We start from the raw sequence: 22095 nt of genomic DNA, 5'->3' as shown, positions 1-22095 counted from the left end.
GCAGCACCATTACTCCTCGTCACTGGAGCGGTGGGATGCTCAAAAAGAGAGAGAGTGAGAGAGAGGCAGTCACCTCCTGTGCCAGGCAGTGCCAGGCTGAAATACTGGAGCCGTATGGTCACCCTGAGGGAGGGGAAACCTGCCCAGTCTAACCACATCTCAATTAACCAATTAAGTTCAAAAGTTAACAGGGGACTAATTAGAGAGAATAGTGCTGAGCACTTGTTTTAATCTGCCTTTTTCCCACTACCAGGCATGTCTGTGTCCGTGACCTGGCTGGCTGAGCTCTGGCTGCGTCGGCAGAAACATGGCACGCAAGCCGGCGTTAGTCACCCATCCATCCCCATGGCCAGAACATAAAACCAATGGATTTAGACAGATCAGTCATCAGCTGTAAAACAAACCAGATCCAGAGCATTCCATGTGATGTTTCCAGTGGAACAGGAGAACCATGAAAATCCCATATTTGAATCTGGAGATTGAGAGACCTGTGAGAGAATTGTTCAGAAGTGGAGGAGAGTGTTTAGTCATATCTAACGTGGCTATTTCCTGTCCGCCCCCTCGTATTTGGTCCTGCAGATGGGTTTTAATGGATGCCAAATGGGAGGTTTAGTGCCTCGCTATTGGCCTGTTGGAGTCTCTTTTTAACACCATCATATTAAATGACTTGCGTTTAGGACCCGAGCCTACAGCGTGCTCCTCTCGTTGATAACATGCCTCGGGCAGAAAGTGTTTGTAACTTACCACTAAAAGTACAAATTTTATCCCTATGTTCAAGAGGAGGCGGGGGGCTGCTATATTGGCTGCTACTGCCAGTAAAAGATATGTGGGCTCTATGACACAATTGTAGTGGGGCTGCTTTGAGCCCCGGAGCCAAATGCAGTGTGTTTGGAATCAGGCTGACAGCTAGATAGAGAGAGAGAGGTGAGAAATCCCTCTTTGACTCTACTCGTTTTCATGCGGGGAAATCTTTGTGCTCTGATTTTTGTCAGGGGGGCTTTATTTGAAGGCCATGACAATTTAAGTTCCTGCATTGTTGATTAGCTGTGTGCGTATGTGTTTGTCTGTGAATGAGGGAGAGGGTGAGAGAAGTCATGGATGTCAGGATGCAGTTTGAGGGGTGAAGGACTCCCCTGTTGTATGCGAGGCCCTGGAGGATTCCTCCCCCCTTCCTCTCTTCCTCCTCCTCCTCTCTTCTTCACCCCCTTTACACTCATCTCTTCCTCTGTGAGATCCACAATGCTGGGAAGAAATGTGTCATTAACAGGGGAGACCAAAATAATGTTTATGGGCTCAAGCAGCACTGAAATCATTTTCCATATCAGTGCAACTGCATGGGCCCTGTGGGGGAGTAAATCTGATTTTCTCCTCCCTGTGCCAATGGGAAACATCATGGGAAAGAAAACAGATTGGATTGTTAGAGAGATGGCCTGACGCAGCTGTGGGCGGCTCTTTTTGTGTTTGGGTGTGTTGCTCTGTGTGTGTGTGTGTGTGTGTGTGTGTGTGTGTGTGTGTGTGTGTACCATGTGTATGTGTGAGAGAGGAACAGAGACAACTATGGGGGGGAAGAGAAAGAGAGAAAGCAAAATAAAAATGCGGATGTTTAGCGTGCATGTGTGGATGAGAGAATGAGATGGATGAGCCCCACTATGGTAATCACAATTTCATGCCTCAGGAATAAAGAGCCGGAACGCAACAAACGGCCCTGAAACGCTCTCATGTAACAATGGGTCAGTTAACAAGCACACTCACCAAAGTTTGGACAGATAACAAATGGTTCTCCTTGAGGAGTGTGTAGCTGCCCTGTATACAAAGAACAAAGTGCGTCTGGCCCTGCAAGCACTCAGCAAAAAGTCAGGCCTTTATTGGCCATTCCATAAGAAACACTTGCATTTTATCTGAACCAAGAGACAAAAAAGCAATTGCTTTAGTTGGTAGTGCGGAGGGGGATTTAATAAAGTAAAATGCTGATGGAAATAACAAGAAGGCGCTTGGAGAGAAAACACTCTGTAATGAGAGTCCGGTCCAAGGAAAACTGCATTGGTCTGTTGTTGGTCCTGTTACATCATGAACATTTAAGTTCTCAGAGAAAGGATAGAAGAAACTGAAAGCGGAGTTTAGTGATTTTGTGTGGTGACATTGCTTTTCTTGTGTGTGCTATTAAATCTGTGTTGTGGGAGTAGGGAATGTGAGTGTGCATGTGTGGGTGGGTGTAAAAGGAAGGTAATGGGCCTTGAGCTCATTTGTCCTGGCCCGGTCCTGCTGCTGTTTCAAATCTGTCCTCCCACCTCCTGTGTCCCAGCCTGGAATGTCTACTTGTTCTCCACAGATGAGGACAGTGACTCAGCAAACTCCCGCACTTTCACATGGATTGCAGCAAGAACACTTATACACAGGTCCAAGCACAAACCTAGCTGACCCTACTATATCCTTAGCCTTTTGTCCAGCCATTAATGTCCCAGCTGCTCTGTGTCCATTTTCATTTCTGTAACATAAACCTGAGTTACATGCCCTGCCCTGTGCGTTACCCTCAAACTCTTCACCCTTACCCCAGCTTCTTCTTCTTCTTCCCCTGTAGCCTTCACCCACACTGCTCAACCACCCAGCCAGCTCTTACTTTGACAGTCAGAGGTCTTATTGTGTCTTAAACGACATACTTCCTGGCCGGGCCCTTCGACAAATAGCTGCACCGGTGCTCCGTGTCCAGCTCTTTATTTACAGTGCCCATTAAACGCCTCTTCAGCAGGAACTCTTCCAGACAGTGCTATCTCTTCCCGTCGGCTGCCCCCTCACACCACTGTTGGCACAGGAGTGATGGGATTAGAGGTGAAGTCCCTTTTTTTTGACAACGATAACCCTCTCTGAAAAGGAGGCTTTATGAATGATTAATTATGGTCAAATTGAGGTGGAATACCCCTTGAGGAGGAAGGCCAGGTAGCGGGACACATGCTTTGCTGTGTCAAGAAAGCTGATGTTTTTGCAGACTCCTGTAGACATAGTGAAAGAGTGTGAGGAAGAGAAAAGATGGAGAGAAACATATTGGTGGGATGTGTGCACGCTCTTTGACATCGCTCCACCCCTACAAGAACAAAATATCCCACAGAGACAATTTCTCCTATCTGTTTTCTCTGTAGCATCACAGCCTGTGTGGATCCATTGTTGTTTTCAGACTCCATGCCAAGCCAGGACGAGCCAGTTGGACTAATTTGTTTAGGATTAGAATCTCTTATCCCTATCATGTCAACTTGTATATTGTATAAACAGCTGGGTGAAGTGGGCGGGGTGCTTCGACTGACCTCCCCGAGCCAATTTTATTTGCATAGCACTTCAGAAAAAAAAATCCCAGAATCCCTTTTACGCTGCCATCGCTTCAATCGCGAGCGGGTGGCTGACCACAAAGCCACTCTGCAAACACAGGCTGTCAACTTCAGCGAGACGACCACCATACGCACACACAATCACACACAGAGGCTCACATATGCTCGGCAGCGCACACTCCCACACATTCTCTCTGCTCCTCTTTCACTTTCAAAGTTTCTCACAGTTCCTCACACCCTTATCTACACTTGTAGTCTAAACTCTCGCCCCTTACCCCTCCTCTGGATGTTGCCCTGCAGTGCAGACAATCTTTCTCACTCTCTTCCTCCATCCATTCTTCCAACTGCTTTTCCTGCTCCCTTTCCACTTCTCCCACCCCCGCATTGACCACATTCACTAAACTCACTCCACAGGCACGCAGTGTGGACAGTGTCGGAGGCGTGCGCTGCTAGCACTTTCCCCCACCCCTGCACTGGGCCCTGCTCCAGGACTGGACCGCCTGCTCGTTCTTCCTCTCTCTCTCTCTCTCTCTCTCTCTCTCTCTCTCTCTCTGCACTTCAGTGTGCCTCCGATCAGACCAGCCTCCTACTAGAGTTGTAGTGGGGGCGCGCTCCCTCAGCCCTACGAGTCCACCCTCTACCAACCCAAAAAGACAAAGTCAGGGAGGGAGTTTATAAAGCAGGAGGGTAAGCTAAAAAAAAAGAAAAAAAAACTTCTGCTACAGTTGTTTCTGAAGTGAGGAGGAATTTGGCTACCAGTTGCGCTAATGTTTTCAAGATGACTTTGACTGTTTGAAGGAAATCCCCCCTCTTAAGTAGCCATTTGAAATTCCTTCTGTGTTTTATTGTGAGGAAGTAGGCGCTGGGTTAGTCAGCGGCCCTCCAGGGTAGCGTGTGCAGTCTGTCTGGGGCTGCTGGTGTGTACAGTTGCCCAATCCAATTCAGCTTCCCTGTGTTACTGGTGAGGGTCAAAAAACTTAGTTGTGTGTTTATGAGTGAATATGTGTGTGGAAAGTCTGGCTGGCTTCTTCTTGGGCGTCTGAATTCCTGGGCAGAACATGGAACTGCATCCGTAGGAAAGTCTGATGAGAAAGACACTGAAGTGGGAGTGAAAATCTTACCAACAGACACCCTGCTCAATATGTTTTCACTTGGTAAGTTAACATTCAAATGTCTATTTTTTTCATCGTTTCTGTCTTCGGCGTCTACTCCCTGCGTTTAAGGTCCTTCCGTATATTAGCCAAATGTTAAAGAGCCAAACCATTAAGTCTCACAGCTAAGACCACATAAACACAGAAATTCTTAACGGCTTGAAGAAGTAAACTTTGTTTGAGATCAGTAATCTCATTCTAATGTAACCAATACATGTTCAGGTGTCTTGTCTTGCTGTGGGTTAGTGTGGCTATTGTTGCACTGTCAACAATAGTTACTTCTATTAGACACTGGATTTTGAGCAGATCTTGGAAAAAGAAAAGTTTCTTGTTCTCTCTTTGATCATCTAACTCTTGCTGATATTGATTTGATTTATTTGAGACAAGAAGGAAGTGGGTGTGTGTTTTGTCACAGGACATGACAGAGGGGGAGAGTATGTGAGCTGTAATCATTCAGTGCGCGTAGTGAACAGCTACAGAGCCTGGCTGCCACATGGCACTGACCGCTGACTGTGCAACCTCAACCGGCTTGTGCTCATTCACTCTTCGTGTGATAGGAGGTGTTATAAACGAATGGTGTGCATGTGTGTGTGTTTCTATCTCTCCTGGCATTTCTTCTTCTATCCTCCCCTTTCTGGCACTCGCTGATCACTGAGCTGTGGAGAACAGGTTGATGCAGTCACACCTGCAATTTTCTCTCTGCCTCTCTTCTTCTCTTGTCACCATCACTCTCATCTCTCGTTGTCTGTCTGGTGTCCTTGTCTAGACGACAAGTCCATCCGTCCCTTCAGGCTGCCGTCTGCAGATAAGACAGAGAGCTGCAGAATACCTTGGCTCACTTTTCAAGAGCAGACAGGGAAATATGATGCACGGTGTAATAATTGTACTTTATCTTCTTGTAGACAATAGGCATAGTCTTAGACCTACGCGAGTGTGTGTATGTGTGTGTACTTACGTGCCTAAGCACACATGTGCATGTGAATGGGTGTGTATTTCTCCAGGAGGAAATTTTGATCTGATTCCCAGCATTCAAAAGAACAACGTGTTGTGGGAGGGTGCCTGTTGTCTTCTTAGCTTTTTTTTCCCATCACTGCTTGGCCCACATTTAGACGAATCCCTTTACATCCTATTATTGTTTAATTCCTTGTTAAGACACCAAACAACCACTCACCCTTGAGTTATATTAATGGGTAGGGATGCTCATTGGAGAAGATTAGTGACCCAAACCGGGAAAAGATTATGACACATCCCTTCCCTTGAAACCTAACAATTGAAACCAGATTAAATATTGGAGAAAGGTGTGTGTGTGTGTGTGTTGTGTATGTGTATGTGTGTGTGTGTGGTGTGTGTGTGTGTGTGTGTGTGTGTGTGTGTGTGTGTGTGTGTGTGTTTACAAGCTGCGGAGGAGTTGGGTGGGGTTTGAAGGTGGGTTGGGAGGGCTGCTGTTTCTGATCAGCTGTCCAAATGCATCTGCCCACTGCTGTTGTAATGGCTAGCATTCAGCCTCCTTGCCTCGAGCGCTGTTTCTCTTTCGTTCCCATGACAACTGGGCCTTCTTTCTCCCTGCTCCGCCTCCCCGCCTGCTGCTCACTTGATGCCGTACACGGGAGCCTCTGCCTAGGCCCACATTACTGTGTGTGCATGCTTGTGTTTTTGGTTGTTGTGCACAAACTGGACTCCTTCATCCTACTCCACCCACACTGGAGCGTGGGTGGAGTAGCACTATTTAACACCTCCACCTCCAGAGGTTCTGGGATATTTGTGTGTTTGTTTCTGTGTTTGTACTTTGAACCTGCTGAACACAACTGTGTGAGTAAGGGTGTCAGGGTGGGATGTTTAGATGTCAGGGAGGGAGGTGGGGTTCCCCCATCCCAATGCTCCCCTCTCCTTTAATTCTCTAATAGGATTAATCTCCATCGCTGTCAGGGATCGGCGCCGATTAGGATGCACATGACCCGATTTTCTTAAGAGCCCATGCAAGTGCACTGTTGGCACCACTTTAGAACCGGAGAAATAAATAAACACGGTTTAAAAATAAAAATCAAGCAGAGAAAATACACAACTTCTACAAGGAGGTGGTATAACAGTGGCAGGCTCCCTGGATCCATGTCACTATTTAATAAGCTGCTAAATAAATAGTTATAGTGAGTCCAGTCCAGTTAGGCACTGCTTTGGTTGGCACCCAAACTGAAACTGCTGAAACACCAAGGCAGACCAGCCCACTTTAATAATCTGTGTGCTTTCTCACCGACACCTCTGATTCATTAGGCTTTATATGGGTTAAGGGGGGGGGGTCATATTAACACAGTGTGAGTGTTGCTCATGTCCTAGAACAGTGGAATGATAATTCTTGAAAAAGCTGCAAGAGAAAGACAGATTTGTGCAGCACCATGCACGGTATATTTCACAGCAGGAGGCAAACAGCAGATAAAACACAGAGGGAGGGGTTCTTCTTGAGTGACAGGCTGTGAAGTCAGCAAGAGCCAGAGTGACAGAGGTGGAAGGCCACTGTATTATTATTCCGTACCTACTACTGCTCAGATTGGACCAATGGTCGGCTTCTCTCCCGGCACAGACACTATGGTCAGATTGGATCACTGGTTATGTTGTGGGAAGGTCTTCATGTATGAGTTGATCTGAGAACCTCCTGAGGTTTTCCTTCAATCCCCTTCTCCCGTAACATCAGCTTAAACTTCAAAGATCCCCTTGCCTGACATCTAGACATTCCCTTTTTATGTATTGTCCCTCTCCTTGTCTTTCTGGCAGAGCCTCTCTCCTCTATTGGTGTGTGAAGAGGGGCTTCACGGCCTCTCTCTGTCACTCTCTATGTCTCTCTCACCCTTTCTCTCTCTCTGGGGCGAGGCTGTTAATAATGCAGGAGGATTAGCTGATTTATGTGAGCCGGAGGCAAGCTGGGGTTCCTTGGGGCGACAGGCAGAAAGAGAGGGCCGAGGAGTGTGCAATGTGGAGGGCGGTGCCATACAGGAGCCCTGGGTGTCTGGATGATAGGGGCTGGATGTATGCCTAGTGAGCACGCTAGCCACAAATCCACCCCCCACTGCCTCAACCCCACCCAGCACTCCACAGAGCTCTGCCAGGAGTGCTCGTCAGGGTCAGGGGTGATAGGAGATGGCAGCGGAGAAGGAAGGAGGCTAAGGCGACTGAAAAACATGGATACTACCTCCCACCGACATGTACAATGTTGCTATAGCACCCATTCTTTTGTGGCTGCCCCCTAAAGATGATTTAAGTCTTCCTTGTCATTTTTGGGTGCTTTATCCTGCAAGTGTTTGTAATAGTAGTGGAAGTTCTCACATTTTTCAGTTTAAATTGATTTAGCTGACATTGACTCAAAAAGTTGTTATTGTTAAAAACATTTTATGGCAGGTTTCCTGCTATATCAGACAATCCATAAAATAATAATAAAACAAATGACAAACAAGAAAGACAGCATCAATACATCAATAATTATAATTTTAGAGGCTTAGTGTTGCAGTGATAAATGTGCTAGTTAAACACTAAGGAGACTGTTATTGTTTTAAGTTTGTGATAGACCGACATTTGAACACACTCACACATGCACCTACAGGTTGGGTTTTAAGGTAGTTTTCGAGGTAGAGCTCTGTAAGGTTGGGGATTGTGGGGGATTTCCACCTGTCTGGGGTTGTGGTGCAAAGTGTGACAGAGGTGTGTCTATGCGCCTCTGCATGCTCCTGTGCTCTGGCCTGTGAGCCGTAGGCTATTCGGTGCAGGAGTGAGCGGCAGACTTATCCCTGCTGTCTGCCCAGAGGATGTGCTCACTCACTGCCTGGCTGATTAAGACTTCCATGCAATTGTTCTCACACTCCCAGAAAAGGATCGATTTATGTTTGGACTGATTCATGCTTAAAGACAATCAAATCAAACAGCGTTCCTCGTTAGATCAGCTCGTCACGAGGGGCTGATAATGAATTTTTACCATGTTCCTCTCCCCTTCGTTTTCACAGCTAGCCCTGTGCGCACATTGTATATTACACCAATGTGTGTGTTTGTGCAAGTATGTGCATGTGTGCTCTCATCCAGGCATCTTCATACATATGCATGAGTCTTCATGGCACTGTGACTTGGGGGAAATGAATGTGCAAAGAGCCGGGCACCCGGGCCCCTCGCTCAAGCGCACTGGCGGGCGCGTAATGGGAATGTAATTTAAGCAGTGGTTAATCAGTGTGTTTTCTGCGACTTGCCCAGCAATGCATAATAGACAATCAGCCCCCAGTCACACGGGCGTAGCTACGAATGGTCAATTACTCATCATAGTCTTGTTAAACACACAGTTCAGCCAGCCGGGGACAGATTGCTCTGCTGGTGCCATCATTATGGTAAAGAACAAAGCAAAGCAATGCTATGTGTCAGAAAGAAAGAGGGACAGAGGAAGAAAATAGAGACAATGAGTGAAGAGGCATTCACATAGTGTATCTCTGCTCATCGCAATGGGACAGGGAAGTGAAAGATAGAAAAGGGCCACTGTGACAAGAGAGAGGAAAGAAAAGTAGTAAAACACCAAAATGGAACCAAAGGAGATAGTAAGAGTACAGGATTGTCAGAATCATGCAGAGAGAAAGGAAGAATGGAAGAAAGAGAGACAGAGAGGAGGTGAAATGGAGCAGAGCCATAAGAGAGATTGAGGGCATGAAAGTGAGAGATGGAGAGCATAAGATAATGGAGGGAGGGAGAGAAATTGAGAAAGGGACACTGGGGAGCAGGAGCAAAAGTGTGTGAGAGCGAGAGGGAGAGAGCCTGAGAAAGTGTGTACTCAGCTGTGAGATGAGACCTCTGTCTGCCCATAGGGAGAGGCGGCGTGAGGGGAGAGAAGGCGAGGGGAGAGGACTCTGCTGTCAGTGAGGGGGAGGAGAGTCTCACACTCTTTCACTCACACACACATGTACACTCTCACTCATTCACCCTCTCTCCAGGGCAGCGATCAAATCTGCCTGGCTTAATGATTCCACCTAGAGGGGCCATTGGGCTCCATCCTTTTTCATCTACATCTGATGCAGTTTTCTTTCTTTATGGTCAAACTCATGGTCACAGTGTACACCCCTCTAATTCTAACCATGTTTTCTCTGCTTACCTTTGTCCCTGTGGGAATGCAGGCAGTGGATTGATGGGCAATTCCTCCGCCTCCTTCATGGGGACCTTTCTGGCCAGTAGTCTGGGTACCCCCCCTTCCCACCCGTCTCACCCTTCCCGGCCGCCCTCCTCGCCCTCCTCACCCTCCTTCCGGGGCGGACCCCACTCCAGCGCCTCGCAAATCTGGTTTCCCCATTCGCATGAAGGTACCTCAAATCACACATGTACACAAACACACGCCCACAGCCTCACCCCCTCATCTGACCACATTGTCTGGATGACGAGATATTTATGTCTTGGCTGTATTGGGGACAGAGCTTTGTATTGTTGCTGTGATATTGTGTATTTTTAAGTCGTGTTAGGTTTCCACCAAAGCACGGCTTGTAATCATCTAGGAAGAGCCAGGCTGCTGCCCTTTTATTTGTGCACCAAAATAAGCCCAGGCCCAGAATGTTTGGGATGGAGCACTATGCCACGGCTTCTGGATTGGGGACACAGGGTCAAAAGTTCAGCCAAAGAATCTTGCGGTATTCGATTCACGTCAGCAGGAATGTCACTCAAGACTCTCTGAAGCAGCACGCACAAATGCGGGCCTGTAAAAAGTTGCAGTGATTGCAGAGCTTTCAGCTGGTGTCTCCATCACAGTTTAATAGGGTGGTTCCCACCCAACGCTCAGCATTACAAAACCCTGGCTACACAAACACATATGTGCACAGTCAGGAAAATAAAAACACATACACTCACACACACACACACACACACACACACACACACACACACACACACACACACACACACACACACACACACAGAGAGACACTCAGTTGAACACCTCACATTTCTGCTTAAAAATACAGCCAGGAAGTCAGACAAGGATAGAGTAGAGAGATTAATCTGCTAGAGTATTTCGAGAATTCAAAAGCTAAGGATGACGGATAAATGTGAGACCTATCTAATGCCACCCACTGATATATTAATGCAAGGTCTGCTTTCCTGTGACTTCACTTCTGTCACTTTTAGATTTACATGTTCATAATCTTTTGCTAATTACACGGTGTGATGGCTGCCCAACGCCGTCTAGTGAACCACAGTCTTTGAAGTTGATGGACTCTTGTTATTTCAGCCTTCTTGTATTTATTTATTTATTTTCTAAGAATAGCCCAGCTGTTAGTCCATGGGGGAACGCCAGTGGGGAGTGTTTGTTATTTGTGGTCACTGATCAGCGGCGCCCCAGTTGCGTGATTTGTGGCTGGGGCTGATTGGGTGCAGTGCAGCTGAGATGCTGTCTATTTTTTTTGAGTGTGTTTAGCCATTGGATGCCTCCCAGCCACTTTCTCCCTTCCCCCCACCTCGCTTGCACATCCTGGCCACCAGGGGTTGAGTCAGTGGACAGCTGCTACAGTGGTGAGAATAGATGAAACTCCAGACTTCAGGAAGAATACATTTGAATGAGATGAGACTCTCGCATCAGCCCAGTCTGAAACATTTTCCCTCAAACTCATTTTCTAATCATCCGTGTTTCTTTTACCTTATAGTTTCAGGGTTTCATTGTCAAAGATGTTCTTCTTGTGGAAAAGTAGAATAATATTAATAAGAGTGATGATGATAATGCCAAGCCTAATAAAAGTAATGGAGGTGATTATGACTGGGATTATTACTCAGTTGGCAATGGAGGCCATTATCTCTATTGCAGTTTAATTGCATATAACGCACTAAGAGCATGATTGAATCCAGACTGTTCATCAACCACATTCAGCTGTTCCCTCCTCAAGATAATTGCATATTGTCTTTTTCCTGTTTTGCATAAAAAGCAAGTCATCAAAATGAGCGGCACAATTACCCAGACTCTCGCCTCCTCTCTCCGGGTGTCAGCAGAACCCCACCAGCAGCAGAGCAGGCACTGACTTGTGTGTGTATGTGTCGGCGCATTAGTGTGTCACTTGTAACCTTAAAGATATTCTCCAGATTTTTTTTTTTCTTTTGCGAGTGTGTTTTTAAAGTGGCTGTTTGCATGCAAATCCAAGCATAGCAGCTCAAATTTGTATTCAAAGATTACTGTATGATCCTCATGTCGCTGGCATATACCTGTCATGGTGCAGAATGTCTTTGTCTCTGCTATTCTTCTGACACATTTTCTTACAGATTAAAGAGCTAAAATCGACCACGTATCGAGCAATAGATAACAATGATCTCATTAGTCACTTGCTAACCAGTCATTTAGTGTGGATAAACACTTTTTTAAAAGACCTTTATTAGTTTAGTCAATTAAGGACAATTTCTCCTTTTCTATACGATAATTATCACAGGCTTTTGAAATGGAATTATGGTGGAGATGAAAGACGCCAAATAAATATATTATTAGAAAACTAATAGGGAGTGCCTTCACACAGACCTCTCTGAATGTTTTATTTTAAGAATAATCTTCATTTGGATTTAGATCTGCAACAAAATTCACACAGCGATTGACAATCAAAAGGTACATGTGGGCAATATGTTTTTATTCCAGTAAGTGCATGAGTAAAAACCTGCAATTGTGTTCCTGGATTATGAAACTGAATCTGGATTTGCAGCAAAACCTGATCACCTATTACTGCAATTAGCCAAAGCTTAGTTTCTGGGGTTGGAAGGCCAAATCAGAGAGAAAAAGATGTGTTTTCAACTTAATCTGCATTAGCACAGGCGTTTGTGTGGACATTTTTTGGATATGTTATGAGGGCCAGTAAGTCATGCATACAAACCACATTTCTACAGGGAGCATGAGTGACAAACCATTAGCTGAGTGACACGTTAAGCAAACCTATAAATAACATCACCACATAACAGTGGTGGGAAGGTCCTTTGGGTCAAGATAACTTTTGCAGAGGGAGTCGGTAAATCTGGTACAGAAAACTAACTTTTTTCTTAAAAGATTTATTGTGTTGGGAAAAGGAAAGTGTACAGTATACTGTCTTACAAATGCTGAGATATTTGTGTTAGGTGACAGTGCCAAGAACCATTAGTGGCTTTCATGATGTCAGAGGGTAGCAAAGATTAAAAGAGGCTTTTTGTTTCAGATTCTGTCTTCTAAATTGATTGCCAAATAGAGTAACAGCCATTGTGTGCACCACACACGGGATTGTCTGGTGTTCATTTTCTGAGGAGAGATGTGGACTCACTGACACAGAGACAGAGAGAGAGAGAGAGAGAGAGAGAGAGAGAGAGAGAGAGAGGGGGGGCGGCAGTATGTGACAGAGACAGATGCAGTGTACTGACCGTTTTAATAAATGTAATGTAAAATGTTTTTCATAACACCTGGTGAAATGGATTAGGCCCTCTGAGCTTTTAAAATATTTATTTTCATGTTTAAATAAACCCCGCTGAATCAACTGAGTGGAAAAAATTAAAAAAGAAAAATGGACATGAAACCCCCCCCAAAAAACCTGCGGGCTCCTCACAGGCCTGAGGCCAGCTGGCTGCAATCCAAATGACTTCTTACGTTATGCCAAAAACAATCGCACTCTCATATCTCTGTCAACACGTATAGACACACATGCATGCACACACACAATTGCCTGCACACACCTGTCTAATCCACTTCTGTTTGATACGCCTTTCCAAGCCTATCTTCAGTTGTCCATCTTTCCTTCTGTTAGCAGTTGCTAGCTTTTCCTTTTGTGGGATTTAAGCTGCACCCCCCACCCACCTCTTCTCTCCTCTCCTCTCCTCTCCTCCATACTCCTGCCTCTTTCATTCTCTCTCTCTCTTTCTCTCTCTCCCTCCCTCTCTCGTGCCAGCCTGCATCCCTTCCTTTCAATTAGTCAAACCTGAAGAGATCCACCACAGTGCTGCCCCTCCTCCGCCAAACCCCTCCTCCTCCCTTTCTATGTCTTGATGGTTCTGTCACTTTTTCTCAATTAGCGGACCTGACAGGCAGCTAAGCCTGCTCCTCCTCTCCTCTTGGTCTTCTTCTGCCACGCTATCTTTCTCTCTCTCTGTCCTTCTATCTCTCTATCTCTGAAATGTTACAGCCATTTCCCTCTGCATTTTTTTGTTATTTTGCCTCGTGTGGGCTCGTGTTTTCAGAGCAGGTATAAGAGGAGTGGATAGGAATGCAGAGAGGATGGTTCTCTGAGAAACGTAACACGCTGTCGTCTGCCTCTAATTCAGCAGGCTTAATTCTCCTATGCCTCTAGGTGCTGTTCTATATCCAGCCCCCTTCTTTGTCCTCCCTGTCGGCCTGCTTCTCTCAACCCACCATGCTGTGAGAAATACCTTCAGAACTTGTGGAAATCCCTCCCTGGGATGCAGCTCTGTTTGTTCTGCCTCTTGCTCCTGCTCCGCCCGTGGAAAGGAGGGCATGCGCTGCGAACTCCCCTCTGTCATTCACTTGCCGATGCGGACTTGTTTATGTGTGTGAGTGTGTGGAGGGAGCAAAAGAGAGCGAGGCTGCTGTGCAGTCAGCAGACTGCACTAAGACCCTGCTCACGTCGCCTGCAGCAGCAGCAGCAGCAGCAGCAGCAGCTTCCCTTGTCCTGGCCAGATTAATGGCTGAATGGGCTCTGCCGTGCCCAGCAGTCCCCCTCTTGCCGCCCCAATGGAGGGCATGCTGAAACTGAGCGGGCTGGCATTATCGGGCACAGCCAGACCACGCTGTGAAAAGGGATTACGCCGTCAATCGTCACGCTCACAAACAACATGCTGCCGCAGAAAAAAAGCCCTTCTCCCAGCTTGGATAAAGACTGCCAAACAGCTCTCTGCTTTTCTCCCTCCCAAAATCAGAGAAAAACGTCTTGCTTAAACAAAGGATTCCCCCCCTCCTCCCACTGTAGATGAATTGGCATAAATGTGTGTGCTTATTAATCATGACAGCAAAGAAAGACAGACAAAAGGGGACAGAGCGAATGGAGTAAGAGGTAGAAAAATAGGTGAAACAAAGAAAAAGAGAGAAAAAGTGAGGGTATGTAATTATCACCCCATTGCCCTCCTCGGAAAGCACCTCCTGTGTTATTGCAGGGCTGTTTGCCCTCTCTGTGCATTTCATTAATTAAGATGGGAGCATGCGGAGGCCGCTCTGAGACGGGGGTCATTAAGCCCACCACAACACTCCTCCCTCCCCAGAGCCGGCTCACAGCACCGGCCCCATTGTTCCACCAGCAGAAAGTGAGACATTCAACACTCGGAGCTCCTGTTAAAACCACGGCGCTGCGCGCACACACACACACACACACACACACACACACATACACGGCCAAATGAACTGCATCTGCGCTTTCCGGGATCAGGTCGCACGCTTGCCAACACAAATACGTCTGTCTTTCATTTAGCTTGTAGAGCCATGTTTTCCTCTCTTTATCCCCCTCCTCCTTCCTTCGCTCCGTCTGTGAGTTGTATTTGAAAGTGAGGCTGGAGGGTGTGACAGGTGCAAAAGCAGGGAAAAGAAGACATGAAACACCTGGACTTCTCTAGATGACTCAGGGGTCACTGAGATGCTTGTATGTGGTGCTGGACAGTAGACGTCCTGTCTGTCTTTATCACAGTCAGATGATTTGGAAAAGAAGCACTAACAGAAAATAACTCTACATGTCTCTCTGTACTTTTCTTCCTCTCTCTTTTTCCCGCCCTGACATTGGTTCACTCTTGGTAATAGTGCATAGGCTGTGGGTTAGTTTTCTTTTCCGTATTCCTTTCATGTGCGTAGCATGGAGAAGACGGGGAGGGCACAGGTTTAATCATGGCTGTTTTTTTTAGTATCACATTACATAATATGCTCAGTAGAGAATATTAACTGTACTTATATTGCACTGTTGTCAGCAAAGAATTTCATCATACGCCCATACTGCCCTATTTTTGTAATTTACAGTACTTTCATTTTATTATTAAATCAAGCGAAATAATTAATTATACAGTGCATCAATTCACATTGATTTGTTTAGATGTTATGGTTACCCAATTGCAGTGGAAGTGGGTTGTCATAGTGATGCTTTTTCTTTGTCCTAATATTGCGATAGGCTTTCATCTCAATCCATGTTTTCTCTCTCCTCCACCTTCAAAGTCCTTTGTGTTTTTGAATGTCCCATTGCAAAATGTGTTTTGTGTTTGGTTTTGGTGTAAATGTCCTCCAGATGGGCTCGGTGTAATAAGCCCAGGTGTACTGGCTTACAGGCCCGACATCCATATGACCTTTTACCCCCCTTATAGGTCAGTAAAGGTCAGCCACTCAGCTCGCTCTTTATTGTAAACACAAGCTTAAAATCCGTCCTTATCACTCCGTTCAGATGGATAGAGGTGCCACTGCCAGTTCGGAGAGAGAGATAAAGAAAGAGCCATATGTATAAGACAAATTTCATACATTACAGCAATCCCCAAGCTTGTCTCGTATTGTTTGCATTCTAAACTCAGGCAGGAAAGGCAAACATGACAGGCAGAGCCAGTACTTATTTGCGTATGAACACCACCAGCTGCATTGGACCTGAAGGATTATGCTGGTTTAGTCTGGATAACTGCATCTTGGTGGTTATTGTGCTGTCTTATCAATTCTCTCCCTCTCTCTGCTATCCATCTCAGCAGCTCCAGGGTATCCTCGATTCTCAGGGAGTCTGGCCCACACTTTCCTTCCCATGAGCCACTTGGATCACCATGCCAACAGTGGAGTTCTCTACGGGCAGCACCGTTTCTATGACACCCAAAAAGGTGAGGCATGAGATGATTAAAATTTAATCAGACAGAAATAAGACATTTAAATCCAATTTATACAACATAGTATGGTGTAATTTGATGTGGGATATTGATATAAGGATGCCTAGGGACACTATCATGAGAGCTGAATAATCTAATTCTGTCATTGCCTTTTCCTTTCTTGACTAATGCATTTGTCTTTACTGGCCTCCCTTCCTCTGTTAGAGAATTTCTATCTTCGAGGTCTCCCGTCCCAGCCACCTCTCATCTCCGCCAATCACAGTCTGCCACCAATGTCCAGGGCAGGTTCAGGACACTCTCAGGGGTCCTGCAGCAGAGACAGAGATCCGGGGGTAGGGACAGGTCTACATAAGGGTCTTAAAGAGGGTTCTGTAGAGAGAGGAGTGGTATCTGTCAAGGACAAGGAGAGGTCCAGTAGCAAACAGGAAGCAAAGGAGAGACAGCAGCAGCACCAACAGCACCACAGCCACCAGCCACCCCAGCCCACACACCACCATCATTCCCACCCCCATCAGCAGCACCCACACTATCCACAGCACCCACTACCTTTGGAGGAGGTCAACAGTCGGGCCCTGGAGAGACACAAGGCATCACTCACGATGGAGTACAGCAAGGAACACCCTCAGAGTATGGGCAAGCCCCTCAGTGCCTGCCTGCACAATGGCAAGATGCAAAATGGAGATGCAGGAACTGGAACAGGGGCTAAGGCCTCCATGTCCAGCTGTGGGGGGGAGGGCACAGCCCTTGGGTCTATGGGGGGTGGGGGGAGCAGCCAGGGCAGACATATGGGGTCCAGTGGCACTAGTCGCTGCACCAAAGAGGGGGTAAGTGGGGAGATGAGGATCAGTGAACAACCTTCAGACTGTCTAGAAAGGGGTCAGGCACCACTCCACCACTCTCTGTCCTACTCTGTACCCCCACCCTTACACATGGGTTCTGCTACTGGAGGGGCACACCCCCATCCACATCCTCATGCTCACCCGCATACACATCCTCACCCAGGGGGGTTCCACTGCCTTCAGCTCCACCCTAGTCACCCACACCACCCACATCATTCCCACCATACACACCACCACCCAGACTTTTTCTGCCCGCCCCCTCCTGCTCCTCTAGCTAACCCTGCCTCACATGAGAGGGGGCCAGCCAATGTGGGGCGAGAACCTAAAGTCACAGGGCCTACATTTGTGCCGTCTGTGGCAGACCTGGGGGACAAATCTAGTGGACCATTCCAGCTTGGTAACCCTGACTGCCAGGGTGTTGGTGGTGGAGGGGGAGGTGGCAATACCAAGGATAAGGTAATAGAAAAGAATGGAGGCGGTGGGCACCATGGTAGTTGGCACAGAAAACAACAACAACAGCAGCAACAGCAACAGCAACAGCAACAACAACAACAACAACAACAGCAACAGCAGCAGCAGCAACAACAACAACAACAACAGCAACAGCAGCACCCATACAGAAAAACAGAGAAGGCTCCAGATTGGATGCAGTCACACCACCAACACCTTCAGCCCTCACAGCTTCCTCCACCTCCCCAACTACAACAGCCCCCACATCCTCAACAGCAGCACCAGGTTGTAAGATCACGCAGTGCTGAGTGTATCAACAGCGGTGTGGACATGGACGTGTTCAGACCCTCACTGCCCCAGGGGCCCAAAGCTGGACACCCTGTCCCTCATTCTGTCAACACTTCTCCTTACAGAGACTGTTCCCATCCAGGACCTCCACCCAATTCCTCCCCACTTGGAAGTAAAAGCATGGGTCAGCATAGTGGAGCTGGAGCAACCCATGGCCCTGGTCCTGGAGGTAGCTGCTCCTTACAGAGAGATGGACAAAAGGTAGCCAGGATACGCCACCAGCAGCATGGCCGACCTGGCCCAGATGCTCCTTCTCCTGCTGAGTTGAACCAAGCGACTAGTCAGGAGCTGAAAAGAAAGATGGACATGTCTCCTTATGGTTACAGCAACAGCAGTGGGCAGCACCACCACCAGCAGCCCCCGGTGCCACCCTGGGCCATGAGGCCTCCCCACCACATGTCACAACCTGAGGACGAGCAGAGGAAGTCCTACATGGAGTTAGGAAGCACTGGTGGGCAACACTCCCAGCAGCAACAGCAGCCGGGAATGAGCCTGCCTCCTCCCCAGCCTCCTCCTGCACCTTCCCTTAGTCAGCAACAGCAGCAGTCACAGCAGCAACCCGAGGCCCAGGGCCCAACTCAGGGGGAGAGCAGTGCCATGAAAAGCTTACTAAAGTACAGCAACCAGCAACAGCCACTCCTCCTCTCCCAAAAGAGCCCCTTTGGGGGGCTGGGTAGCCTCAAATCAGGTCCTGCTGGGGGGAGCTGTGCCCTGCAGGGCAACAAACAGACTCTACCTTCCAGAAAGGGCCCAACCAATGACAACGACCGCCCTGATTACAGTGGGCGGAGTCGGGAAATGGGGGAAACAGGTCACGGGGAAAGTGAGGTGCGGCAGCCGCCGGTGGGAATTGCAGTGGCTGTGGCAAGACAAAGGGAGCCACCTTGTCGTTCAGCAGACGGTCATCCCAACAGCCGACAGGGCAGGGTACATCCCTCAGTGAAAGGTAAGCAGTCTAGGTCACTGCCTCATTAATAGAGGTGAAGAGAACAGAAACCTTTTTTTCTCTTACCTGTGACCTTTTAATGACCTAGCTGTGAAAACAACACAAAAGAAAAGAGAAAAAAAATGAAAAATGTGGCACTGAGCATTTTTTGCAGTAATTAGTTAAACCTTAATTTTTGCTAAATGAATGTAATTTACTACCCATAGGTTCCCAAACCACACCTATTTAACTTTATCTTAGTTCTATATTATTTAACTTTCCCTTAAAGGAAGTGTGTCAAATTCAGTGGCATACAGTGGTGTAGTTTGATTACAACCCACTTGCTTTTCCCCCTTGTCCTAAGTAGGAGAAACTATGGTAGCCAAATGTGAAAGGCCCTATCTAGAGCCAGTGTTTGGTTTGTCCATTCTGGTTTTGACAAAACACATCAAAACAGTCTTGGTTTTTTAAAATTAAATTTAGCAGCATATCAAAATCAATTCTGTAGCATTATTTTAAATATAGCCACAGTACACAGTCAGTACCACATATGTCTTTATTTGGATCTGTACTCACTGCCCACCCATTCATGGTGTCATTTTGAAAACAGAATCCAGTAGTGATGAGATTCACCTCTAGGTTAATCCATATCTTATTTATGATATCAGAAATATAATGCTTTGTCCAAGCAAACATGTCAGCAAAAGACAAATCTTATTTTGGGGGACAAATGCAGGTATGATGAAAGGAATAGGCCAGAAAACAGTAAAATATATAAGAATGCTTAAAATGATGTTAAAAAGTATGATACAAAATCTGTATAATGAGCCAAACTAATATGTACGGTCAGTCCCTTGTGAGTCATGGTGTTTTAAGAAATAGTGAGAGACTTGGGAATATGTCCTTACCGGGAGACATAATGATGAAAGCTATTGGTAAAGCTAATGTTTGTCTCACAGGACCGCCCCGCTCCATGTATCCCTCAGATCTTACAGCTGAAGAGGAGAGGAAGAGGATGAGTGGTGAACAAATAGGTCTGACTTGCCTGGACAGAGAGAGAGATGCATATATCAGGTAAGCAACTGTAAAGCCCAATTAAAATCAGTTACTTCTAGAAACCTTCAGTACACTGGTCTTTATTTGTTTTTCCTTATCTTTATTTCATCCTGATGCCAGGGATAATAAGGAAAGGGTGGAGTTTGCAAGAATCCATCCCTCCAACAGCTGTCACGGAGACCTCACCTCTCATCTCATGGTCCCAGGCGGGACTTCCCTCCAGTCTGGCCAGTTAGGAGATCCTGCTGCACATTCTGCTCACCATCATTGGATGCCAAGAACTGGAAGCCCGTCCCTCTGGATGACAGGACACTCTTATGGTAACAGTATGTTAACAGATTTGGAAATTAAGATACTAAAATTTTACACCTTCAAACTGTGCGACTTTATTGATTTCAGTCATTTTCAGTATTTTTTACAGATCATGTAAAGAAGGTAGTAAAGTCCTCCTTGTTAAAAGGTCAAAAACATACGTGTGTTTGTCTGCCGACCAGCAGATCATTTACGCTTTTATATGATCTTGCCCAGCAGTAAATATTGAGTTTTCTTTCATGCCTACAGAACTCTGTATCATCTCATATTTGTGCAGAATTCAGCAGCCAAGATTTTACGTTATGCTGAAGAGAACACACCATTTCAACATTTGCATCGTCATTTGTTCCCAGTCAAGTTTAGAATTGATTTCATGATGTAGTGATCATGATTTGTAGTCGTAGTATATTTATAACCCTTTTTTACATGTGATGGAAAGCTAAATCTTAACTGAAATCCTTTCTATAAAGCAGGTATAGGTCATACAGCCCTGCACCAGAATCTGCCCCCAGGCTTCTCTGCAGCCATGCCAGGCTCCCTGCAGCCAGTCCTGCCTCTGCCTCAGGACCCCTCTGCCCAGCTGGTGGTCCTGCCCACAGAGCCTCCCGCCCATCCTGCCACTCATCACCTGGGTATGCCATAACCTTGCTTTCTCCTCTGTAAAGCCAATTGTATTTATAAAGCACTCTGAACAAATGAGTCTGCTACACACAAACTATGCATGTACAACCTCACACATACACATTATGTATTTGCCCTTGTAGAAACGTAAATCCCGATAAATTAGAATTTCACTAAATGTAGCCTATATTCCACAGCTTCACCTCCCACTGAATAGTCATTAACACAATGTTATTTCAGTGTCCATATAATCCAGGGAAAACATTAAAAGAACTGTTGGTAATCATAGTGATCCTGTGAAGACTGCTGATGAACTTCCTTTTAATGGGCTCATTCACTGACACACACACATACACACACACACACACACACACACACACACACACACACACACACACACACACACACACACACACTCACCACAATTCAAACATTTCCTGCACACCACCTGCTTGGCCCAGCAGGAATTGGGCTCTCAATGGGTCACGGTACTCCCCACCTCCCCCCCACAACATTCAGACACACATACACATGCACACACTGCGAGGCACACCAGAGGAAGAGGAAGCGTGAGAGTGAGGGAACGATCACTTCTCAAAACTCATTGTAGACACATATTCAGTGAACAGGCTGTGACATTTAATTAGCTCACAATTTTCGAGGGTTCGTTTCCTTCTGTGCTCCACAGGAGTTTCAGCCAAGAGAGGAAGTGCATCCACAAAAGCTTTCCCAGAGGAAACATTTGCGTATCTATGTTTATGTCTCTGAACAAGGATTTTGTTGTGTCAAGGAAAAAGGTGGAAGGGAGAGTCAAGGTCAAAGGGCGAGAGAACAGAAAAATACCAGTTTTAAGGTTTTTACAGTGTAGGCCCACTACTTCCACCGTGGGAGGTTGTACTGCTTCTTAAAGCCACATGAGAAAGGTTATCCACAGACATGGGAACTAAAATTCCTGCTGGGCCCTATTGCAGACCCTTTTCTGTGGTTTGGCTGGGCAGGTGGGACTTTTCGGTGGAAAGTCCTCGCTGAATGCTCCGGCGAGACAAACATGCACTTCCAGCCCAGTGTTTTGACCTCTAATCAACCTGCAACCATCATCATCTGTTCACATTTCATCATTGTCATGATATTTTTCCAGCATTCCAGAAAATTCTCAAGGCACTTCTTAAGAGACAGCTTTCAGTTCAGAGCGGGGGAGAGTGTGGGATTGCTACTGCCTGGGGAGATGTTGTTCTGTGAAGTCAGAAATCTTTTTTTTGTGAAGAGATTTGTCTATGTCGTTGCTATAAAAT

At 46.5% G+C, this 22095-nt stretch overlaps 1 protein-coding gene across 13 annotated transcripts in view; it reads left to right on the top strand.

Annotated features, from left to right (window-relative positions):
* LOC127355853 (BAH and coiled-coil domain-containing protein 1) overlaps positions 1–22095 on the top strand; it is a 64227-nt gene that overhangs the window by 20535 nt on the left and 21597 nt on the right. For 7 of the 13 annotated variants that reach the window (XM_051387097.1, XM_051387096.1, XM_051387091.1 and 4 more), the window contains exons 3-8: positions 9601–9783; positions 16121–16246; positions 16457–18835; positions 19774–19888; positions 19991–20190; positions 20653–20814. In XM_051387097.1, the coding sequence (XP_051243057.1) occupies positions 9601–9783; positions 16121–16246; positions 16457–18835; positions 19774–19888; positions 19991–20190; positions 20653–20814 (3165 nt within the window). The remainder of the gene's footprint in view (positions 1–9600; positions 9784–16120; positions 16247–16456; positions 18836–19773; positions 19889–19990; positions 20191–20652; positions 20815–22095) is intronic. The other 6 variants (XM_051387098.1, XM_051387092.1, XM_051387100.1 and 3 more) reach the window with 4 other exon arrangements.

The sequence above is a fragment of the Dicentrarchus labrax genome, unplaced genomic scaffold (genome assembly GCF_905237075.1).
Source record: "Dicentrarchus labrax unplaced genomic scaffold, dlabrax2021, whole genome shotgun sequence".
Classification (NCBI taxonomy): Eukaryota; Metazoa; Chordata; class Actinopteri; family Moronidae; genus Dicentrarchus; species Dicentrarchus labrax.
Note: the sequence above shows the minus strand (reverse complement) of the source record. Positions and strands in the feature narration are given on the sequence as shown.